Raw genomic sequence first — 21283 nt, 5'->3', positions numbered from 1 at the left:
ACAAATAAAAGAGCTCGGTTTATATTTTAAACTAATTATATTTTATTTTGAATGTTTTGGAAATATATAATTTTAAACTAAAAACACTCACATTACATTTATTGTAATTATACCTTTTATTTTTTGCAAATTCATTGCTTAAATAAAATTTAAAGTAATTCGGTTTGTTCTTTTTGTTTCCTTTCTTATAAATGTCTTTTTTCGTCTCAAAAATTTTGTCTAAATGGCTTGTCATCCAAAAATTTACTTTACTTAAGAATTTCCTCTTCGTTTACGCTTTAGTTTAGTTTTGTGTAATAAATTTAAGTTTTCTTTTAGTTTACCACATTTAGCAAAAACACACATTTTACACTAAAATTGTTTATACCTTTATTCATATATCATACCTTCCCCCGACACTTTTCAGTCAAATATTTCTTGTTCAGTGTGGTAAAAAGTTGTATTCTATCCATGTTCTTTGAGTATTTTGTAAGTTGTTCTTGTGTTTCCATCTTGTTCTCGCCGACTTTCTATTCCGCGCTTTTCAGATAAAATCATGAATACATCTACACGTACAATAATATAGTTTTTGTTCATTTCGTTTTGTTAATATTAATAGACGTTTGTTCTTTCATATTTAAAACGTTTGCGTGATAATGCTTTTTGTTTCGTTTTGTTTTTTGTGGGCATTGTGGGCGTGACTGCTGCTCCGAGGAGTAACTAAATCAACTTAAAGTAAATGTACATTCACGTTAAAGCTTAAATGATAAGTAAGGCAAAGAGTTCGATGAGGTTCGCGTTTGGAGTTCATAAATTAATCCATAAACTAGGGTAACTAGACGACTAAATGCTAGGTGTAAAAAGATGGCAATCATTACTCGTAACTTAACTGAAGCTTTGTAAATGGCAAATTAAAGCTTTTACTTCACATTTAATTCAATCGAATACAAATACAAATGGATGTGGAGGTGGATGTGAAAATCAGGGGCTGGGAAACACATTTGATAAATGCTCATTCCAGGTAAGTTACTAAATAGTTAAATATCCGTGTGTAAATGTTCATTGTTAGTGGGGTGTGTTTGTGAGATAGCTCAATCGTACAACTAAGATAATGAAATTCATTTGCAGTCGGCTGCAAAAGCGCTTTCGAGACCGTTTGCATGAATTGTGTTTGTTTGTTTTTTGCTTTAAGTATTTTTTGTTTGTTTAAGAGAAATCATATTTCAGGTACATCACAACTTAAAATTTAAAAAATTAAATGCCATTTTTTAAATAATTTTCAATGTCAAATGCCTAATGCATTCCATATATGGCAAGCAAACATTTTCTAATCTTAAGCGAATAAAATAGAACCAAAACTACACGACCACATTAGCATTTGTCCGCCTGTCCTCGGCTAATCCTCTTCTGCAGAGCTGCCTGCAGCTTCTCTCTCCTAGTTGATGAGGATCCATGTCGCCAATACTTGTGCAGAGCCAGCGATCCCAGCGTGTGGTAGTTGAAGCTGATGGAGCTGCTCTTACGCGACTGGTTGCACTTGAGGCAGCCCAAACGCTGACGCACCATGCGATTGAGGTACTTGTCCCTAAGTAAGGTGACCACCGCCTCGGGCGTCAAGCGGATCTTCTTTGGCTGCGCCTGCTTGCGCGAGCTGGACTTCTTGCTAAAGTCCAGCGGTGCAGCGAGATACTCTTGCTGACTGGCCGCATCCGCAAGCAGTGGCAACAGAGTGGCCAACTGGTTGAGGGACTTGCGGGAGGCATTCGAGGCACTGTTGCTGTGGGCCGGAGCCGCCTTCTTGGGACTCCGACGAGGTGTGCTGAGATCCAACTGCCGTTTAAGCAGAGATGTCACAGGCGCTGGTGGCTGTACCTTTGGAGCAATGGTCAGGGTTATGTCCTCCTTGTTCCGCAGATACTCGATGTACTCCTCCGTTTCGCTGAGCAGACGACGACGCTTGCTCGGCGACAGGTTCTCAATGTCCAGCTCTGGCTGTTGCTGCTGACCTGTAGTCGTGGCCGTGGGCAAAGCTGCTGCTGCAGCGGCCAGCATCAGTGGCGTCTCTGCCGCGTAGTACTTGTTGATAATGTCCTTGACGTAGTTCTGGAACTGGGTGCCAATGCGATTGAGATTCTGGTACTCCATTTGAGTGAGAAACGGAGTCTGGTTGCTGTGGCCGCTGATGGTCGGCGGCGATGTTGCTGCCGCAGCTGCAACACTTACTGCTGCTGCGCCTGGTGACTTGGTCTTGTTGTTCTCCTTGTCATCCTGGCGATGATGGTGAACGGCATTTCTGTGCGATGACTTGTCCTTGTAGTAGTTGTTGTTGTTGCTATTGTTGTTATTGTTGTTGTTCAATTTGTACGCGGGAGACGATTTAATAAGCTGCAATCGCTGCTGCTGCTGGCTGTGATGTTGCTGATGGGGCTGATGCTGCTGATTCTCTTGGTCCTCGTCGTTGTCGTTCTCGACCTTGATCTTCCGTTTGCTGGCCAGCAGCTCGATGGCCGTCTGCTCGTAGTTGGCCGCCTCTAGAAATGCCGTTGCCATCAGCGCCTTGGTGGGTCCCATATCTTTGGCGTCCATATCATCCATCTTCTCCAGCTTGATGGCATGACGCGACAGCTTTAGTGGCGAAGTGGCGCTCATATTGAACTCATCGCCAGAGAAGCTCGACGAAGATGCAGACGATGGTGTATTCTCGTCATCCTCGCCGGTGGAATGTTGTCGCGCTCGCATGCCAAACTTTTGGCGCTGGGAACCGGAAACGGAGCCGCCGGATCCGCCACCCATGTTGCTCAGGCTGTACAGCAGTGCAGCAGCCTCTCGTGTCGTCCATTGCGAAGGCAGTTTATTGTTAAACAGGAGTTGATGATTGGCTGGTATTTTCAACTCGTGCACGCCTCCCGCCTTATGAAAATCCTGAGCGACCGAAGCGGTGTTGCGACTAATGGCGTCCATTTTTAGCAGACTGCAAGGATAAGTGAATAAACAATATATTAGATTGATTATTATGATATTGGTATATAAACGAAGATAAACAAAACGGGTGGCAAATAAACTTTAACTGAGGGTGAAATTCAGATGAGCCACTGAATAAAATGGTTATATCAACAAAAGAAAAACATAAATAGGGAACATACAAAAAGAAACTGTGGAACCTGAAACCAACTATTAAGAAAGGTACAAACAAAACAAAACATTTTTTTTAAATCAGTGGACATTCAAACAAGGGTTTCGTAAACAATGTGAAATGGGTGTGATAAAAACACAAGCGATTAGAATTTGCAAAGTGGTTTATAAACACGATGACCAATTTTGTGAAACTTAAAAACCAATATCAACGGAAACGAATAAGTAAACTTCTCGGGAAATTATGCAGAAAATGAATCTTAAAGCATTAGATAAGCACGCTTAAGACACGGAAATAAGTATATATGTAAAATAGGAAACTGAGTGAAAACCAACGAAAACGCAATGGATCGGGGATATATTGGGTTATCCAAATACCGCGCATAGTCCTCCGGATCGCTGCCCTCGGCCTCGAGGTACTGAAACAATCGCTCCGAGCCGCGCTTTTGCGTGGCTGCATTTGGCAATCCGCCGGTTAGCAGATCGTGCGGCGGTATCAGCGATCCGTTGGCGCTCAGCCGCCAGCCGACCATCGACGAGGGATTCACGATGATCTCCTGGAGCGGTCCGCCGCCGGAAATGTTGCCGCTTATGCCGCCGCCACCGCCTCCTCCGCCGCCGGCCACGCCCTCATTGGTGGTGGTGGTGTAGATGGTTACGGCGCCGCCGCCTCCATTCGCATTTCCCACATTGCCACTGGACGAGCTAACCGAAATGGTGGTGAAGTGGTGGTCGATGGTGATGTGGAGATGTGGTGATCATGGTGGGGATGTCGTGGGAATCGAGAGTCGAGAGAACGAGAGAACGAGGGTAGTAACTAGAGTTAGGAACGTTGTGCGCGCTCGGTTGGGTTTTTGTATTTTGTAATTTTTTTTTGGTTTTTTGGGATGTGTTGGTTGGTTTTGTTTTTGGGAGGGATTGCTTGGTTTTTTTTTTTTTTTTTTTTTTTTTTTTTTTTTTTTTTTTTTTTTTGTTTGGTTTGGTATTTTTGAATGGGGCAGGGCGGTCTGAGAATGTTACCCAAAAGCATTGCCGGCATAGGTGTTCAGCTGGTTGTTGGCCACCAGGCTGTTGCCAATGGTTCGCAGCACATTGAGGTTCTGGCTGTGGCCTCCGGCATTGGCATTGTTGTTGCCATTGCCGCCGCCGTTGCCGTTGCTATTGCCGCTGCTGCTGCCGCCGCTCTGGTTGCCGTTGCCGCTGCGCGCCGGCCGATTATCGTGCGGACTGATCAGATCAGGGTATTTGTGTTTAGATATAGAGAACGTCCGGGGATTTTGGGGGGTAGCCAGAGAAGTGGGGCGAAAGAGAGTTCAAAAGCTGTTTAGAGTTTTTCGTAATTCCCAGGACAAACGAGAGGGACAGGCTAAATTCGGTCAACCGAAGCTTTAGGAATCCGTGCAGCTGGATGTGGCAATCAAATGAGTGACATTTATAGTCAACAGATGGTTAAAGCCTTTTGTTTAATCTTTAACTTGCTTATTTAAAACATGCGGACACACGGAGTCAGGAGTGGATGCAACTTTTTACATTGTCTTCTCCCTATATGCATTAATAGCCAAATCTACTGCAAGGACACAGGAAAGGTACACGGTTTAACGGCGTATACTTACTGCACATCGCTCATGTGAGCCTGGTACTCCTCCTGCGTGTCCGCCAAGTAAGAGCACTTGCTGCAGGCCCGCTTGTTGTGAACCTTCAGCACATGGGTGGCCAGGCGCTCGGAACGCGCCGCCTTGTAATCGCAGAGCAGGCAAACGAAGGGCTTTGTATGCGTATTAAGGTGCCGCTTGAGACCCCACTTGTCCGCTCCAGACCACGGGCAGTAGCAGCAGGTGAAGCGCTTCTCGCGCTTTGGTTTCAGCAGGCCAGAGCCGCTGCCACCGTTTCCATTGCCGCCATGACTGCCACTGCTGCCGGAACTCGAGCTGGCCACCGGCTGCTGCATAACGCCCACGTGAAGGGGCAATACCACACCGGCGCCATCGTCCATTTTCTCCTGCTTTAGCTGGGCCAGCGGCATGTCGGTTGCCGAGGCCACTGCCTCGATGGTCTCCACAATGCTCATACTGCTCGAGGTGGGATGTCGTTGGGCCTCCAAGAAGGCATTGTCTATGTTAACGCCCGCCGAGTTAATGGTCACATTTCCACGGCCGCCGGAGTGATGAGAACCGCTTCCAGAGGACCCGCTGCCCGAGGAGCCACTGCTCGCGGAGACATGTCGCCGGGTCTTGTTAATGTCGTACTGCAGCTCACGGTGCATGCGCAGGAAGTGCTTCTTGACATGATCGGCTCGGTTGAACTGCTTGAGGCAGGCATAGCACTGGAAGGGCTTCTCGTCCTTGTGGATGTTCTCATGCCGGGTGTACAGATCCCGCCGGTCCGTCGAGTACGGACAGTGCGTACAGGCGTAACGCTTCTGGATGTGCACTCCATTCGCGGCAGCAGCGGCTGCAGCCGCTTGAGCGGCCTTCTTCCGACCGCCTCCTCCGCCGGAGGAGCTGGTGCTGCCGCCACTGCTGTTGCTGGGCGCTGAGGTGGGTGTGGATTGGGCCAGATTTTGGGCCGCATTGGCCGATGTGGAGGGGCTGGCGTAGATCAATTCAGCCGCATGCTCCTGACGGTGTTTTCTATGGGTAGAGAGAAGTTTTAAGACGTAAGTAACCATAGTTAACCAATACTTTTCTCAATTTACAATACATAATAGAAAACACTTTCTAGGCTCTTACTTGGACTTGGGTGTGCTCTGATGCGGCTGTTGTTGCTGCTGCTGCTGCTGGTTGACATGAGCGTAGCTCTGGAGCTTTCCGCCGGAGGTCCATTGTACGAGTTGTGGTTCCGCCGCTGCGGCCGCCACCAGACCAGATCCGTCCTGAGCCCAGCGCTGTTGCTGCTCGCCGGCTTTCAGCAGACCCGCCTGGCCGGCTGCGAAACCGTTCTGCATCAGGGCTGCCAGTCCGAAGGCAGTGCTCAGATGATCCTCGGACTTGAAGCCACCAACGGCCGCTACACTGGGTGCCGGCACCACAGTCGCCCCACTGCTGGCCGTCACCACCACGGAGTTGCCCGACTCCGCTTGCTGTTGCTGCTGTTGTTGTTGCTGGATTACATTGGCCTGGGTGGTGGCCACGTTGTTGCCAGAGGCGCCTGCCGCACTGGACTCGTATTCAATGCTGGGCGCTGCCGAGCGATCGAGTTGTTGCTGAACGGGAAAAATAGTAAAGGGTTCCGTTAGATACATCTATTTTGGAATCAGCTTCGTCATCTTACTTACCAGATTTGTAAAGGAGCGCTGCTCGCCCTCGGGCACCGCTGTTGGCCCGCTGGTGGCCACTTGCGCCACCGGCGTGCCGAGCGTATGCAAACCGTTTCCGGTCTCCTCGCCGTACAATTTGCGTGTGATTTCCTTGAACATATCTTCATATGTCGCCTCCACATTGGAGGATTGTCCGCTCGCTGCTGGATGGCCGCCGTTCACTGGTATTAGTGTGGCCATTGCAGGTGCTTCACTTTGCCGTCGGCTTTGGCTAGCGGGCGTGCTGCTGCTGCTGCTTTCAGGGGGCGGAGGCTGCTGCTATTGCTGTTGCCTCCACGTCCACTCGCCGAGAACTAAAAAATGGCCAAGAGAGAGAAGGCGGATGTTCATGAGTAAACGGATACTTATTTTTGGACAATTATTAAGATTTAAAGAAAGAGGCTGATAAATTCCATTAACGATTAGAGTCTTCAGAGTAAATAAGGCTAAAACTAGTTTAAGTTTCCTACTTTCTTAAAGAAAAATCAATAAACCTTGTTGGAAATCGCGTCCCTTGCCACTAAAAGAATTCGTATACAGTTTTTCAAATCTAAATGCCTTGGGTTTCCCCACAGCAACAGCAGGGAGGAGTAGCTTTAATAAATCCAACTATCTTAGAGCCACATCCGGTACCAAAATACCCAACACCTCCCGCCAACGACGTCACTGGCGGGAAACGACTGCTGACACATCCAACTCTGATTTGATGGGAAAGGAGAGGCAGCTGTGTCGGGTGGCGAGGGGGTGGTACCGGTCTGCCTTGGGAGCGCTTGCGTGGGGGGTTTTGCCTTTGGTTTCGGTGGGCATTGGGCATTGGGCTTGGATTTCGATTTGACGCAGCATCGCTGAGTCAGCCAGAAATGCTTTCGAGCGCGTTTTTTGTTTACGAATCTCTGATTTTTGGACCACTGATGTCGGGTGTCAGGTCACAAAAATGTGAAAAGCGTTCTGTTTAAGTGGTTGCTATAGACTAGCCATTTAAAATATCTATCTACTATGACTCTTTAAAGAAACAAACTGAAACATTGGTCGCCTGAACCAGTTGTTTGGTGCACAGCAACACTCACACACTCGACTCTCTTTTTGGGGTCCCAGCTGCATAAATTAATAAATTTACCACCTTGACGTGCCCAACTAACGAACCAACCCAAAAACCCATTGATCGTCTTCCTCTCGACGGGTCTAGCATCATCATCCACATCACTAGCCCAGCATCATCCGCACGAAGAGACAAACTGCCAACGATCGCGGCATTTTTTTTTTTTTTTATTTTGGCGGCGCTTTTGTTGTGCGGTGGGTGGGTGTGGGCTGTGCTAGACGTCCCTACCTCTTTCTATGCACAGAGAAAAAATATTTTCCAAGACGTTGAATATAGTGAACTGGGCAGTTTTAAATGTTATCAGTTTTTGGTTTCTTTCATGATTTAATTTCACCATTGTGGAAATGTTGTAAGATGCTGAAAAGCTACTAAGTGTGGCATTTTTATCAGTGGCTAGTATTTTTCTTGGCCACATGTTGCTGCGCCCTGTTTTTTTTTTTTTTGAGAATGAACAGTTTTTTTGACACTCTGTGGCGACAAAAAGCGTGTGTTCGATTTGCCGCTGGACCCTGGGCACGTTCTACGGCCCAGCGCCAACGGCTGCGCCCACCCACACACCCACTGTTGGCCCCAGCCCAAGACACCCCGCTGCCATGTCATCGCACCACCAACAGCACCTACAGCACCACCCACACACCCACACGACCGTTCCCAGTCCCGAGATCCGTTCCGATTCAATCCGATCCGATCCAATCCGATCCACAGCCTGTTTCTGTTCGTCTCTTTTCAGTTCATATTTCGTATCTGAGTTTTGCATATTTGATTTTTATGCTTCGTGTGCTTTTTACAGTGGGGTGTTGCTGGTGTTTTCTGCCGCCATGGGGGCGTTTGTTGTTGTTGTTGCGTTCGTTGTTTGTTCAAGTTCGAGTGTTTCGGGAAGTCTGGGGGTCTGTGGCTCTGGGGATCGGCTCGGGGATCTCGGGGCTCTGCCCTGATCTGCTGGTCTGGCTTCACTCAGTTCTCTGCGTGTGGTTTCTCAAGCCAAGGGCACGTCTTTGTTGCTGCCATTGTGGTGGTTGCCGCTTGACTTTGGCCACGCTCTCAAGATCATGCCGCGCCATAAGCTCCATTTGGGGATCTGAAAAACACGAGATGGGCAAGGAAAGTGCAAGTGTGTGGCTGCAAACCAGTTATATACCACAAAGGAAAGGCTTACTGAAAGGAATCACCTTCATAAATATTGTATATTTCTGTTTAAAATCTTAATATTGGGTAAATTACATAGTCTTATAAGTATATGCCTATATATACTATATTCGTAATGACAACAAATTATTAAATTGCTTATCATTTTTTTCCGATAACAAATCCCAACACAAAAGGAACTTAAACAAACTTACAGTTAGTATTGCCTTCATAAGATCGAGTTAGACAAGTTCGTTAAGTTAAATTTCCAACCGCTCCCAAGATCTCTATCAAATTGCGACACCCCACCGCCGCCCCCTGAATTTGATAAGCCGCCGTCAAGGGGTCAACTGTTGTGGGCGAGACACACACAGCACAACAGAAAAATAAAAACAGAACAGCAAAATGGGGGGAAAAAAAGCGGAAAGTGTCATGCGTTGCCAACAGCAAAAGCGCGCGTGTGGGTGCTGTGCCTCCCCCTTTTCTGCTTTTTTGTTGCTGTGGCTGATTCTGCTTCTGCTGCCAGCAGCAACAACAACATCCGCTTTGCTAATAACAGACGGCAGCAGAAAACCAACAACAACAACAATAACGAGAGTGGGCTGAAAATGGGCGCGCAGGCCAGCAACAAAATCAATTTACAAAAACAACAAAAACAGCAACACACCACGCGCACATCAGAACAGCGATCGCAGTCGACGCCAAATTGTGGTGGGTGCGCAAACAGACGCCAACTTGGGGGAGTTTGTGAGAGCAAGAAAAAGCGCGAGAGAGAGAGAAGGCAGAGAGAAACCGGTTGGGCAGCTGAAAAATGCCGGTTGGGGGAATTTTCGCTGTCTTTGGCTCTCGCGTAATAAGTGAGAGCGCGCTTGATCCTCCCCATTCTCTTTTTCTTTCTCTTTCTCACTATTGGCAGATGTTGCATTTTTGCAGATGCCGGGCAACTGGTAACGGTAAACGCATTATTGGCTCTCCCTTTTTTGGGTGCCAGTGGGGTGTTTTTGTTGGATCTAATTTGGTGGCGTTTTTTTTTTGGGTATTTGCAATAATTATTTAAAGCGTAGGCTAATCAAATGTTATAGCCTCTAGGCGAGGGCGGTCATCAAAGTGCCAATTGCAAAACACACAGAGATATTCGCAAATACAGTGAAAATTCACTAAGTTGAACATGGGATTCTTTCTAGCATCATTTTTTAGAGCATGAGTTAAATTTTAAAATAACATTTTGATAAGAGCCAAAAGAGTTTTAGGAGAAGTTGCAGAACTTTACATGCTGAAAAATTATTTGTGATGATAATTAGTTTTATTTCAAATTCAAAAGTTTTTGGATATTTTTTAGGAAGTTAGATCTGTAGAAGTCGGCCTGTAGAGTTATGCACACAGTTTTTAACACCCGTGGGTTGGGCCAAGCGATCTGGCAATCTGGCGACCTGGCAGCTCAGGGTGAGCCACAACATTTACTTGTTGTTGCGGTGAAAGGCCACAAGCGCGACCGCAGAGGGGGCGTTCCGGTGGGAGGGGGCCGACGGGATGGGGGCGGAGTACCAGCAGCAACAGCAGAGTCAGCAGACACAACAGCGGACGAAGCCACCAAGCTAATGACATGTTAACACAATCCCTCCACCCAGCTCCACTCACCTCCTTCCTGACCCCTGCCCCTCTCCCAACCCAGCCATGGTAACCACCAACTTTGCGAGCGACCAGCACGCAGTTATTAAAAAACGCTTTAGCCGATGACGCACAGTGGGATGGAACGGGTGGAGCTGCACGAGGACGTTGCTCGCATCGCAGTGCAGCAGTCGTCAATTACTGAAGCGCTATTCTACGGGTTCCATCCACAAGTCCACTTACAGTTCGGTCCGGACTGCGAACTGTGCAATTCGAATTTATGACTTACTGGACTTAAATATATATTTTAAAAAGCTTAAAAAATGCATATACCCTGTTTTCTAACAGATTTTAAACCACTGTGCCATTAGTATTTGGCAGCAACCACTAATCATCAAAGGTGGGTGGGTGTCTAGCAGCACCATCGTATGTCCAATCCAACTGACCGCAGCTGTCCCAATGATCCAACCGATTCCATGGAATAAAATCGAAGATTTTATATGCGAGCCAAATTAACACCGAACAGCAAAAGGCCCCAACAAAAGCCGAAGCAACGGCGACTGCCAACGGTATTCTCGCTGCTTATTTCAGCTACCCGCGCCTTTTTCAACGCCCACCAACCAAAAATCGGCGACAGCGACGCAGGCGCAGCTGGGTGGCTATAATGGAAGGGGAAGGGGGAGTGGAAGAGGGCGCGGGCAACGAGGGGGTTGGCGAGTGGGTGGCTCGCTGGGATGGGGCGAGGTGAGCTAAGCGCGTATCTGTGTGGGCCGTAGTAGCTGTTGTCATCGATTGCATTCGTTGGCCCATTCGCCGCTGCGTGGCTCTATGTTTCTTTTGCCATTTTCCAATTTAAGGAAGATTCAAGCTTAAAATATAATTTTTAAAGCACATGCTCAAAAACAGCTGGCTTTCTAGCGAAATAAACCCATTACTCATCGTAAATTTTCTATCTTAGTTAGATGTCATTAGATAAATCGTCGAGGGATCCCCGTTAACGGATTGCGTGTTGATTGTTTTGAATAATGCCATTGGGTCAAAGATGGTAACCTTTTGAAGCAAATTTAACCAAATCTAGTAGCTGAGTTACCATATCAAGCAAGTTTATTATTTCCATAAGGACTTTCTCCCTTTCTGCCCCCAAACGAAATTGAATTGTATCCTTAGGACGCACGTTTTCCCAACACTTCCTTTCCCATTCCCATTCCCATGGTGGCATATCCTTGGGTTAATGGGGCTGCCGGCGAACAAAGGACAGCGGTTGTGGCGACATGTATATGGGCGGCAGGTGGTACTTTTTGTGGCCACGATGCGATGGCAGCTGCTTCTGCTGCTGCTGTTTCTTCTTTGTTTTCTTACTATACTTTTTTTGGCGTCTTCTCTTTGAGCTTGTTTTTAGGTTTTTCGAGGCGGATGATGGCCGGCCAGCAGACAACAAAAGCAAATTGCTTTTGGGCCCAAAAGTCTTCGGAGCTGGTTTCGTTTGTTGCTTCATTCCAATTTTTTGTATTTAGTTTTTTTTTTTTTCTTTTTGGGTGGTTCATCTGCTGGCGGTGGGCGTGCGACGGCTTCAAGGGCAGGCCCAGAAAACAAGTCAGCGACCATAGCTTTTGGCTATGATTGCCCGCCTTTACTTTCCTCATTTTTGCGGCGGCGGCGGCAGCTGTTGGCAGGTGCGCGCCCTCATAAAACGGCCAGCTAGCCAGCAAAAAAAAAAAAAAAACAAAAAATAATAAAGTGAAATACATGCAGAAGGTACAGAAATGCAGGCGCAGACGTTGCACATGTTCGTCTGTCCTTCGCCTTGAGGACTTCAGGGGTCGTCTTGAGAGACCTAAGTCCAAGCCGTGTCAGATGCACCCTCCCTGATCTGCTCCTTTTCTGGTGAAATCTTTGCCGCATGCAACATGTGCTCGGTGTCCGATCATCCATGGGGTAGCAATTTTGTGCCATGTTTTCCATTCCCTTTTTAAGGGTGGTTTTCCGTCTTGCCGCTTCGTTTCTCAACTGCAATCCATGCCGACAACAACCTGCTGCCCAGAGTAGAGATCAATTTTAGGGTTGCCCCGTTGGGCTGCAGGTTGCAGCTGCCATTTGCTGGTGGTTGGGGTGGCCGAGGGGATTTGGGTTTGTGCGGGGTGGAGTGGGGTTTTAAGTGCCGATCCTGTTGCTTTTGTTGCGGACCAACGGATGCGATCCTTCAGAGAAGGAGAAGGAGTAGAAGGAGGTTCCAGGATACATACATACGAGCATGATGAATGGATTTGGATTCTGAATTTGAAGAGGATGCATTTAGGTGTGACTTTCTAGTTGAATCTATCGCCAAGTAGGGCTGGGGTATACAGATAAATTCCTTTGGAATGATTTATCTGATCTCATTTATGGCACACAAACGCTCATAGATGGTAGATTCCCTAGTTTCACATACACCCATCAGCGTTTTGAAATGGCGATCGGGTTGAAAGCTTCAATTCTGGACCGTCAGCAAATGACTGCGCCTCCTTCGCCTCACAGCCGGTTGGGTTTCGTGTTGTACTCTTTGGGTTATCATATGAACAAATGGATTTCCGAGAAACCACCTACCTACACACGAGAAATGCCACAGCCCAAGCAGCCATCATCATACCATCCCAATCCGTGGGCCAGCCTATCCGTATTCGTGTATAATACATATAGCCAAGACAACCCAACCCAAAAACCGAAACCCCTCGCTGAAATGTTGACGCTGGACGCCTCTTAAAAAAAAATAACAACAACCACATGCACAGCAGCAGGCAATCAGAGGAGTAGGAGGCCGAGGTGGGGGTGGGGCTTGGTTGGGTTCGGGATGGGGTAGGAGTACGAGTACCAGGAGGAAGCAGTGGGAGGTGGAGGCGAGGAGACAGACCCAGACCCATAATGAAATTTCACAACAACCTTCAAGCAGACATCGTCGCCGTCTGTCGTGCTCTTCCTCTTCGCCACCATCATTTTCTGAGTTTCTTCTTATTTTTTTTTATTTTGGTTCGGTTTCGTTGAATATTGAAAAACGGTCGAAACGGTTGGGGTTTTTTAGGCAAATTGTAGTAGGAGGAGTGGCTGGTGGCGGTGGTGGTGGTGGTGGTGCCATAGAATGAGCCAGCGAAACGAAGATAATGATGATCGCCGGGCACAAAAGCAAAAACGAGACCAACCAAAACTCAAGACGCCCAAAAGATTTTCGGTTCGGCTCGGCTCGGTTTGGATCGACTCTGCCCGCTTTTGGGCCAACAAAAGAAATGGAGAAGAAGATGTGAGTAAGTCTCCCCCCTCCCACCTGGTAGTTCCACCCCACCCACCCAAAGCGAACAAAGAAGTGAGAGATGTACATACACATAAGAAGTGGAATGAATCCTACGCAATGGGGTGGCTGTGCTGCGAAAGGGGACGAACTCCGATGCCGAATCCGATTCAAAATCCCAATCGAACCGACTGACGCCAACAGGTAAAAAGTAGAAACCTTGAAAGCCGCAAAACAAACAGCTGCTGCAGAGAGCGGGAGGGAGAAAACAGGTAAGCGAGGAGCGCGGAGACGAGGGCAGGTAACTTTCGGGCAGGGGGCGGGTGTAACAGGAAATTCCTATGTGATTTTCGGTAAGATTGCTGCCTCACTGGGGTCGCATCACCATCGTCGTATCGCATGGGCCCTATGCCCATTGGCAAAGGATCGGTTTAGGGATAGGGAATCGGGATTGGGATCGGTGCAGCACAACAACCCTCTTTGCGACACGGGCAGGTACCATCCATCCCCTCTTTTCACCCTCCCTCCCCTGGCTGCATAAAATTGCTCTACCACCGACGACGGGAAGTGCGTAATTTATTTTTGCCCTTTTTTTGGGGTCGCTTTTTCCATGGGAATGTCGAACTTGAGTGGCGGGGGGAGGAAGCCAAGCGTGGGTTGGCAGTAACATAACAGGCGGGGGGTCTGTGCAGCGGACGCAAAAGTAAGATGGCAGATGACTCAATACGGTTGAGTTCTAGAAACTTTAGTTCCACAACTCCCCCGCTTTATCAACAAGTATTTACGTATAACATTTATTTGATTTTGCAGAAACCGGATCTTGCAGAAAGAGAACTTCGCAGAAAATTAAAATGTTTGATTTGAAACTTGATTATTTAGACAGAACTCAGTATTTAACAATACAGGCCGAAGCCAAATTTGCGAGTTTGAAAGTTTTCTGTTTAAGCTGAATTTAAAAAAGAAAAAATACAAGTGATTTCTTCGCTTTCCATATCAACAAGTATTTATAACTCGCTATAAGTTACATTTACTAACGTATGTACATTTGTGATTAAATTATGGAATTATGTTTTATTGCATGCGTGTTGATTTCCATCTCCCCCACGGGAACATGAAGTTTTTCAACGGCAACCCTTTTTTCCAACCGATCGTTCCAATGACAACTCCTTCGAAGGCGAGCCAACCACGAAGATGAGTCCATAATGAACAAGCAAATAATAGAGGGCGACTGCCAGTGGGGGCGGCAACTCAGCGAAGAGGGGAAATGAGGGAGGAGGCGGAGTAGGTTGAATGCAAAAGTCACTATCGATGGGTGGGTGTAAAAAATGCATCAGAATGCAAAGGGAGAGTGTGGGAGAGACAGACGAAGTGATAAAGCAGCGGGAAGGGAAAGGGGACAAGAGCCACGCCAAAATGAGAACCTACAAGAAATCACCATTTGAAACAGCGGGCGTCGCGACGGTCAGTCGCCTCCCTCCCCTTCTCTACCCACACCACGATTTTTTCCTCCTTCTGCGCGCAACAGGGTGAAAGGGAAAGGAAGAGGAACATGTGACAATGCAGAACGAATAGAAGGAGGCAGGCAAGATTTCTCACTGTGTGCGTGTGTGTCTGCGAAGATGATAAGCAGGGCAGCGAAGAAAGTAGGATAATGAGGGAGGAGGCAAAGGAGGCGAAGGTGTCGGAGGAGGGGGAGTATGAGCAAGGATTGGTGGTGGTGGGTTTCTTTCGATTTCTTTTCTTTTTGAGCCCCTCGCGGCGTCGCATTTGGGATCTTTGGTCTCATTTTTCAGGAAAGGGGTGCCCACTGCTCTTTCCCTCTTTTTTTATTGGGGGGCGTTGGAGTGGCTCGGATTTTTTGTTTTTTGGTTTATAATTGGAAATTGGGTAACCGGTTCTGGGCCTAGCTACCTGTGGGTTGTTGGGCTTGTCTCTGCACATGGCCTTCGAGGTGATTTCTCGATGGCTCGCAGATTGTGTGGGTTCGGTTTTGGCTTTTGGGTCTGCTCCATTAATTATATGCAGCAAACTTCTCCGAAAATAATTAATTCCCCTTAATGTTGAAGTCACTAACAATTATATTATACCTTTTTATTCTGATCAGTATTAGTTACTTCCAGTTGGCCCTATGGCCATTGCTCTCCTTTTCCGATTTAGGCCTTCCAGCCGGCTGGCGTTGTTTTCCTTGAATTACAGTCACTGTTTGTTCACAATTTGTTCACTTCTGTTTAATTACAACAGTTTAGTTACAATTGAAACGCAATCACGCACAATCAGCGGGGATTTTCGCTGTATATATTTTTAATAAGAACTCGTGCCAAAATTCGCAGGAAAACCACGCGTTGCAATGATTCTTATAAAAATGCCGCACAAAGTCAATTCCAAGCACGATGAAGGAGGAAAGCGAGAACGACCGAACCGCACACCACGAGAAATTCCAACAGACTGAGATGGAAACAACAAACGATGACGCCGGCAATGCCGACGCACAAAGCAGCGCACAGTGGGGCGATGTGCGGTGGATTCGCTATTTAGTTTAAATATATTTACGCTAGGCCTGTACAATATTTTTAACAACTCTTTTGCGAACTCTTTAAGCAGAATGAAAAGCGTTTTTGCAAAATTGTAATTATAATTAATTCCCGTACTAAAATTAAATGATTTTTGTTTAGGTTTTAAACAGTGGGTTTATAAATTTCGTTGATTTGTTAAGCGAAATTTAAAACTATAAGGAAGCCACAAACAATATTTATGTTTCAAGCCCACTATGCAAGTGGCCACCTTACAAACGAATGATCGCATAAAAGAGAAATTGCAACAAACAGGCGGCAAGGCAAGCCACCCGCTCATTCAAGTCGTTTGTTGTTGCTTCTGCTGTCTCTCTCCCGCTCTTCAGTTATTGTGTGTGGGCCGGCGTCGCACAGTGGGAAATTTGTACCGACTGTCAAGGAAAACTTATTGAATAATAAACATTTCACGTCGCACTACAATAGTTCAAGTTCTTGGCAAATGAATATCAATTTTTTGTAACGTTTTTTTTTGAGCTGCCTGATAAAAAATTTATATAAAATAAATAGATAGGCAAGTTAGTTTTTCCAGAGAGTTCCGGCATCTAAACCTTGCGATTGCTCTAATCTGCCCACTGTGCCATGTGGGAGTGGGAAACCGTGTAGGGTGGTTTCAGAGTAGAATTTTCGGACCAGGTCAGTTTGCGTTTGCGACGGCGCAACTTGATTTCGCTGTTGTTGTTGCCGTTGCTGCTGGCTTACGTTTTTTTTATGCGCCGCTCGGGTTGGTAATGATCTTCGTGCATGTGGGTTGGCGTCGTTGTTGTTTTTGTTGCTGGTGATGGCGGTGGATGAGGAGAAGGAGGAGGAGGAGGAGGTGACTGCGACTGTTGCGTTCATTAGCGGGGCAGAGGCTTTTTTGGGTTTGGTATATGGTATATGGCCAGAAGGAGGGCGTGCGATACATGGTCCAGGTAGACACATGATGAAGCCACAGTCGAACTCCCGTAACCCGGAATTTTACTAATTGAATACATTTGTGGTTCATTGAAAACGAACTCCTTCGTTTTGCTTTTAAAATCAATTTTTAGAGATTTAATTTTGATTTGCACATAACTGATAAGTGGACAGTTCATACTCTCGGAGTTTCACTGTATTTATAAACAAATTCACCCACATGGCAGCCTCGAATGGGTGGCATAGCCCGCCGATTTTCGGCGTGGGCTGATTTTTAGCCGCATTCGATTTCGATTTCGGGTTCAAGACTTGCCGTTCAACCTTTGGGGTTGGCTGGCCTATAAATTTGCACTATCTCTGATATAGTTGTTGCCTTGCCTATATCTACTATATGCATGACTCATATGTAAATGGGGAACTCCCGGTGCAACAACAACGACAACTGCATCAATTCAATGAAATTGAAAGTTACTGGCAATCAATGGACTCTAGTGCATCTTGGTCGCCAAGTTGTTGTTACTGCAGGTTTGCAGGTTGCGATGACGCTGATTTTGATCGTACTACTCATGTATGAACAATATCCCCCGCAAAAGGAAGACAACGCCAGCGATGTGTGGCTGCAAAAATGCATATGGTGCCATGAGGTGAAGAAGATGCATAATGTCTATTCGGCCAGACGGACCTGGAAATGCCCTACCATTCGAAAGTAATGGATATGTAGGGATTAAAAAGTTTTAAGTTACTTCAAAAGGAAATCATATTATATTAAAAACACATAACTGACTGCTATTTAAAGATTTAAAATGAAAGAAATCAAGTAGTTACCGAAAGGTGCTCTGTAATCCACATACCTCATTCGAAGGGTAACTGAAAACAGGTTAGCCCTCGAAATGGAGCAGCCTGAGCACCCTACTTTGCCTTCATTGCCACTCAAGTGGAAGTGGCTGGCCAAGGCGATGATGATGATGGTGGTGATGGAAATGGAGATGATGATGATGATGATCGCGGATAAAGGAGCTGCCTGGGGACTGGAACCGGTTCGTGAGCAGCCGTCAGTTGACAACATGTGGGCCACCTCGAATCCCCCTGAGAGGTTCTTTCGGAGGCAGAGCTCACTGGGCCTGGGTGGACCCGTTAGTCCATCCTTGGCCCGGTGCAAGCTGTGATATAACCAACGATCCCCGTAATGAGCCTGGCCAATTACAGCAGCACATGGCTTCCTACGGCCAGCAAAACCTGTTGCCCCTGAAGACGAAGCCCTTCTTCGGTTTTGCAGTTGGGAGAAAGTCTCCTCGCTGGAATAGGGCTTCCCATTTTGGGCGCCACTTGTGAAGAGGAAATCTGCCTGGCACTGCTCAAAGGGGTCGAAACTCTTGCACTTTGTCACGTCTCATTTAACTTGGGAACCCCGGGGGTGGTTGTGCGATCACTGGTTCCCACTGTATAGTTCGCTCCCACCCTCTATATACGTACACTATCCCACATCCAACATGCACAGAGAAAAAAGGGGGCATTATTGGTACGAATTTGCATACAGTCTATATAGGCATTTGTTAAATATACAAGACATAGGATTCAAATGATTAAAATTTAGTACTACAGCTTAGAGTTCTTTCTTCCTATAGTTCAAGTGAGTTCTAACATCATTTCAAAGAGCAAATCTTTAGATTTTCGTAAATGTTTTTCCTATGTGGAGACACCCCTTGACGAGTGGGCGTGGGACACGGCCACGCATGCGCAACTCCCTCCGAACTCCCAACTCGAATCCACTTTGTCTGAGTGGGTGGGTAGTGTGAATGTGTGTGTGTGTTTTCGAGACTGGGTTTGTTTTGAGCACTGGGTTGGGTACAGTCTCCGCTTGGCTTGCCTTGCGGTCGGGTGAGTCATTGGGTCTTGGCCCCTGGGTGATTTTTTCAATCATCATCATCAGCGTGGGGAGTGTGAATGAAATGAAGTCAACAGGAAATAGTCAGTTTGCGGCTAAGAATAAAATCAAATGATCGCTACGCATTTTTCATGTTATGTAGTGACTACAAGTACATAACGTTCTTTTTGAAATGTAAGAAAGTGATCGCTAATATGTTGACTTACAATTTAAGTCAAAGTTTTCAACAATGCTCATGTATTGTTGGGTTAACGAACTCATTTAGTTGTTATTGCTTAACGAACTTGCTTAACTTTGTCTTTTAGTCTGCTTCCGTTTTCCACCCCTTACTTTCCAATCTAAAGGAATGTGCGTTGCATTCTAGGCACTTTCCAGTGCTTGGCTTCGTTTAACTCGAGCTTAAAATCAATTTTTGTCGACGAGTAAAAAGCAATTAAGCTGTCAGCTTCAAATACACAACTAATTTCTATATATAATCCATGGAGACGCCATGAAACGAAATTCCGTTGCCGGTATCCCCTACCCCGTACATAGTATTTATTTATATAGGCATAATCCCGGGCAAGTGCAATTCGACTGCATACAAATTGCATTTCCCACATAATATATAAATGTATAAAATATGTGCGTGTGAATATAATCTTATATATATAAATATATATAAATATATATATAAAGCACTCGAATGCAGTTATTTGCATTCTGCAGCAGACATTGCCACCCACAAATTTTCACCATATTGCCCATGGCAACAAAAAACCACACATTTTTAGTTTTCATTTGAAAACACCATGCCACAAACGGAATTCGTCAAAGGCAAAATAATCAAATACAAATTATATAACTCCTACATACATATACGTACATATGTAGTCGCATATGCTGCATAAAAACCGAAACCCCAAAAAACCATATGCAAAAACCCCCCATCGAATCGAAATGAAAATGCATCCCTCTCTTTGGAGAGAGCGCAAGCCTGTGCCGTTATTTTCTATTTTCCCAGAGAGCGCGAGAGTGAACGAACGGAAGTTGAACTCTCGAAAGTGCAACACAATTCCTTTGCACTTTTTTGATAAGGGGTGTGGGTCGCTTTTTGGGGTGGTGGGTCGGTGGGTGGGGTGGTTTAATATAACAAAAATTGTTATAGACACAAAATTTATGATGTGCTCCGGCTGTGAAAAACAACCACCCACCAAGGAGCGAGAAACCAAGGGGGTTACGATAGGTGGGTGCGGGGGGTGGGGGCGGCAGTTAGTTTTCAAATGCCAAAACAGTTGAGCTATTGTCGCGAGAGCGGGATAGTAATACCCTTCAAAACCAAAACGAGAGCGAGAAAGAGGGTGGGTTGTGCATTGTTTGGGGGTTGCTATACCGTTGCATAGAGCGCCTGCTCCACTCCACACACCAATACCATTTGTTTTTATTCCACTGTGTGCGTGTGTGTGTGTGCGTTTGTGTGAAGTATTGATGATGGAAAAATAGAAGTTGGCGCTTTTTAGTTGGGGGTTGCTGCCCCCAGTGGGGTGTTTCTCTGGAAAAAGTGCATACCGAAAAAGATACGCACACACACACACAAACGCATTGCGGAAAAATCAATAAATCACTTGGCTTGGAAAATAGATTTGAAAAGGCCCCCCCTAGGAAAATCAATTAATAGATACTCCATGCTACTCCGATCCGATTTGTTTTAAAATATTTTATTCACCAACTTACCAACATGTTAGCGGAGATTTTGTAGCCAGCCCCGGAGTATGCAACACTTTTTCGACTTTTTTCGCGCGGCACACTGCTTAGAGGATTTGTGTTTCTCCTTTGCAGCTGGAAATGAATTTACTTCACTGATTTGTTAAATGATTTCCTTGATGCACTTTTCGGTTTTCCGACTTAACGAGAACGAGCCGCGTTTCACAACTAACCTCATCAACACTCACACACCGAATGAGATTTCGTGACTGAATGAATATGAATGGTCGCGGAGGAGCGGATCCTACGGCGATTCTCCGCCACCCACTCTTTGGGGGTGGCTGGTGGGCTGGGCGGAAAATGTCCCGTGCCTCCTCCCCCTATTTGGCCAAGTAAATATGTTGTAATATTTAGTTTTGTTTTTGCGTCTGCGATGCGTTGCTTAGTTTGCTGTTGTTGCCGCGCCGATTGCCTGTCGCGTAATAATAATACCTCTCCGACGTTGTGCAATTGTGGGAAAGCTTCCTGTCTGCGCCGCCCTGCATCTTCTTCTGCCACCCCTCCGCTTTTCCGCTTTCCACAATTACAAAAAGCGCGCGCATTCCGCAACGCTCACGCTCCCACACACATAACAAGTGACTCTCCGGCAAAAAGTTTTCATTAAGCTAAGAAAAAATTATTCTAATATATAAATAGACTTATTATTATTAATTGACTTATATTAAGGAATAAATAAATTATTTATTTATTATTT

General features: G+C 46.2%; 1 protein-coding gene across 4 annotated transcripts; it reads right to left on the bottom strand.

Moving 5' to 3' along the window:
* Window positions 1-344: 344 nt before the first annotated feature.
* Window positions 345-20973, bottom strand: LOC6609246 (protein charlatan). Of its 4 annotated transcripts, none has more exons than XM_032714410.1 (7): window positions 20560-20973; window positions 6386-6720; window positions 5841-6313; window positions 4725-5741; window positions 4132-4338; window positions 3490-3816; window positions 345-2950 (listed from the first exon to the last, which is right to left on the bottom strand). In XM_032714410.1, exons 2-7 carry the CDS (start codon window positions 6605-6607, stop codon window positions 1351-1353), a joined length of 3846 nt encoding a protein of 1281 aa, XP_032570301.1. In that variant the 5' UTR covers window positions 6608-6720; window positions 20560-20973; the 3' UTR covers window positions 345-1350. The 4 variants fall into 4 exon arrangements, with proteins under 4 accessions (XP_032570301.1, XP_002033936.1, XP_032570302.1 ...); XM_002033900.2 differs by lacking the exon at window positions 20560-20973 and adding an exon at window positions 15585-15953; XM_032714411.1 differs by lacking the exon at window positions 20560-20973 and adding an exon at window positions 15585-15953 and having other exon boundaries at window positions 3490-3807.
* Window positions 20974-21283: the final 310 nt, after the last annotated feature.

Source organism: Drosophila sechellia, chromosome 2R (genome assembly GCF_004382195.2).
Source record: "Drosophila sechellia strain sech25 chromosome 2R, ASM438219v1, whole genome shotgun sequence".
NCBI classification, from domain to species: Eukaryota; Metazoa; Arthropoda; class Insecta; order Diptera; family Drosophilidae; genus Drosophila; species Drosophila sechellia.
Note: the sequence above shows the minus strand (reverse complement) of the source record. Positions and strands in the feature narration are given on the sequence as shown.

What these genes read in the sequence shown, in the direction of transcription:
- LOC6609246 (XM_032714410.1), bottom strand. Translation starts at nt 6,607, where the DNA reads ATGGCCACACTAATACCAGTGAACGGCGGCCATCCAGCAGCGAGCGGA. An exon ending in AGCGCTCCTTTACAAATCTG is followed by an intron (nt 6,314 to 6,385) that starts GTAAGTAAGATG and finishes TTTCCCGTTCAG; the next exon opens with CAACAACTCGATCGCTCGGC. An exon ending in TATGCCGGCAATGCTTTTGG is followed by an intron (nt 3,817 to 4,131) that starts GTAACATTCTCA and finishes CATTTCGGTTAG; the next exon opens with CTCGTCCAGTGGCAATGTGG.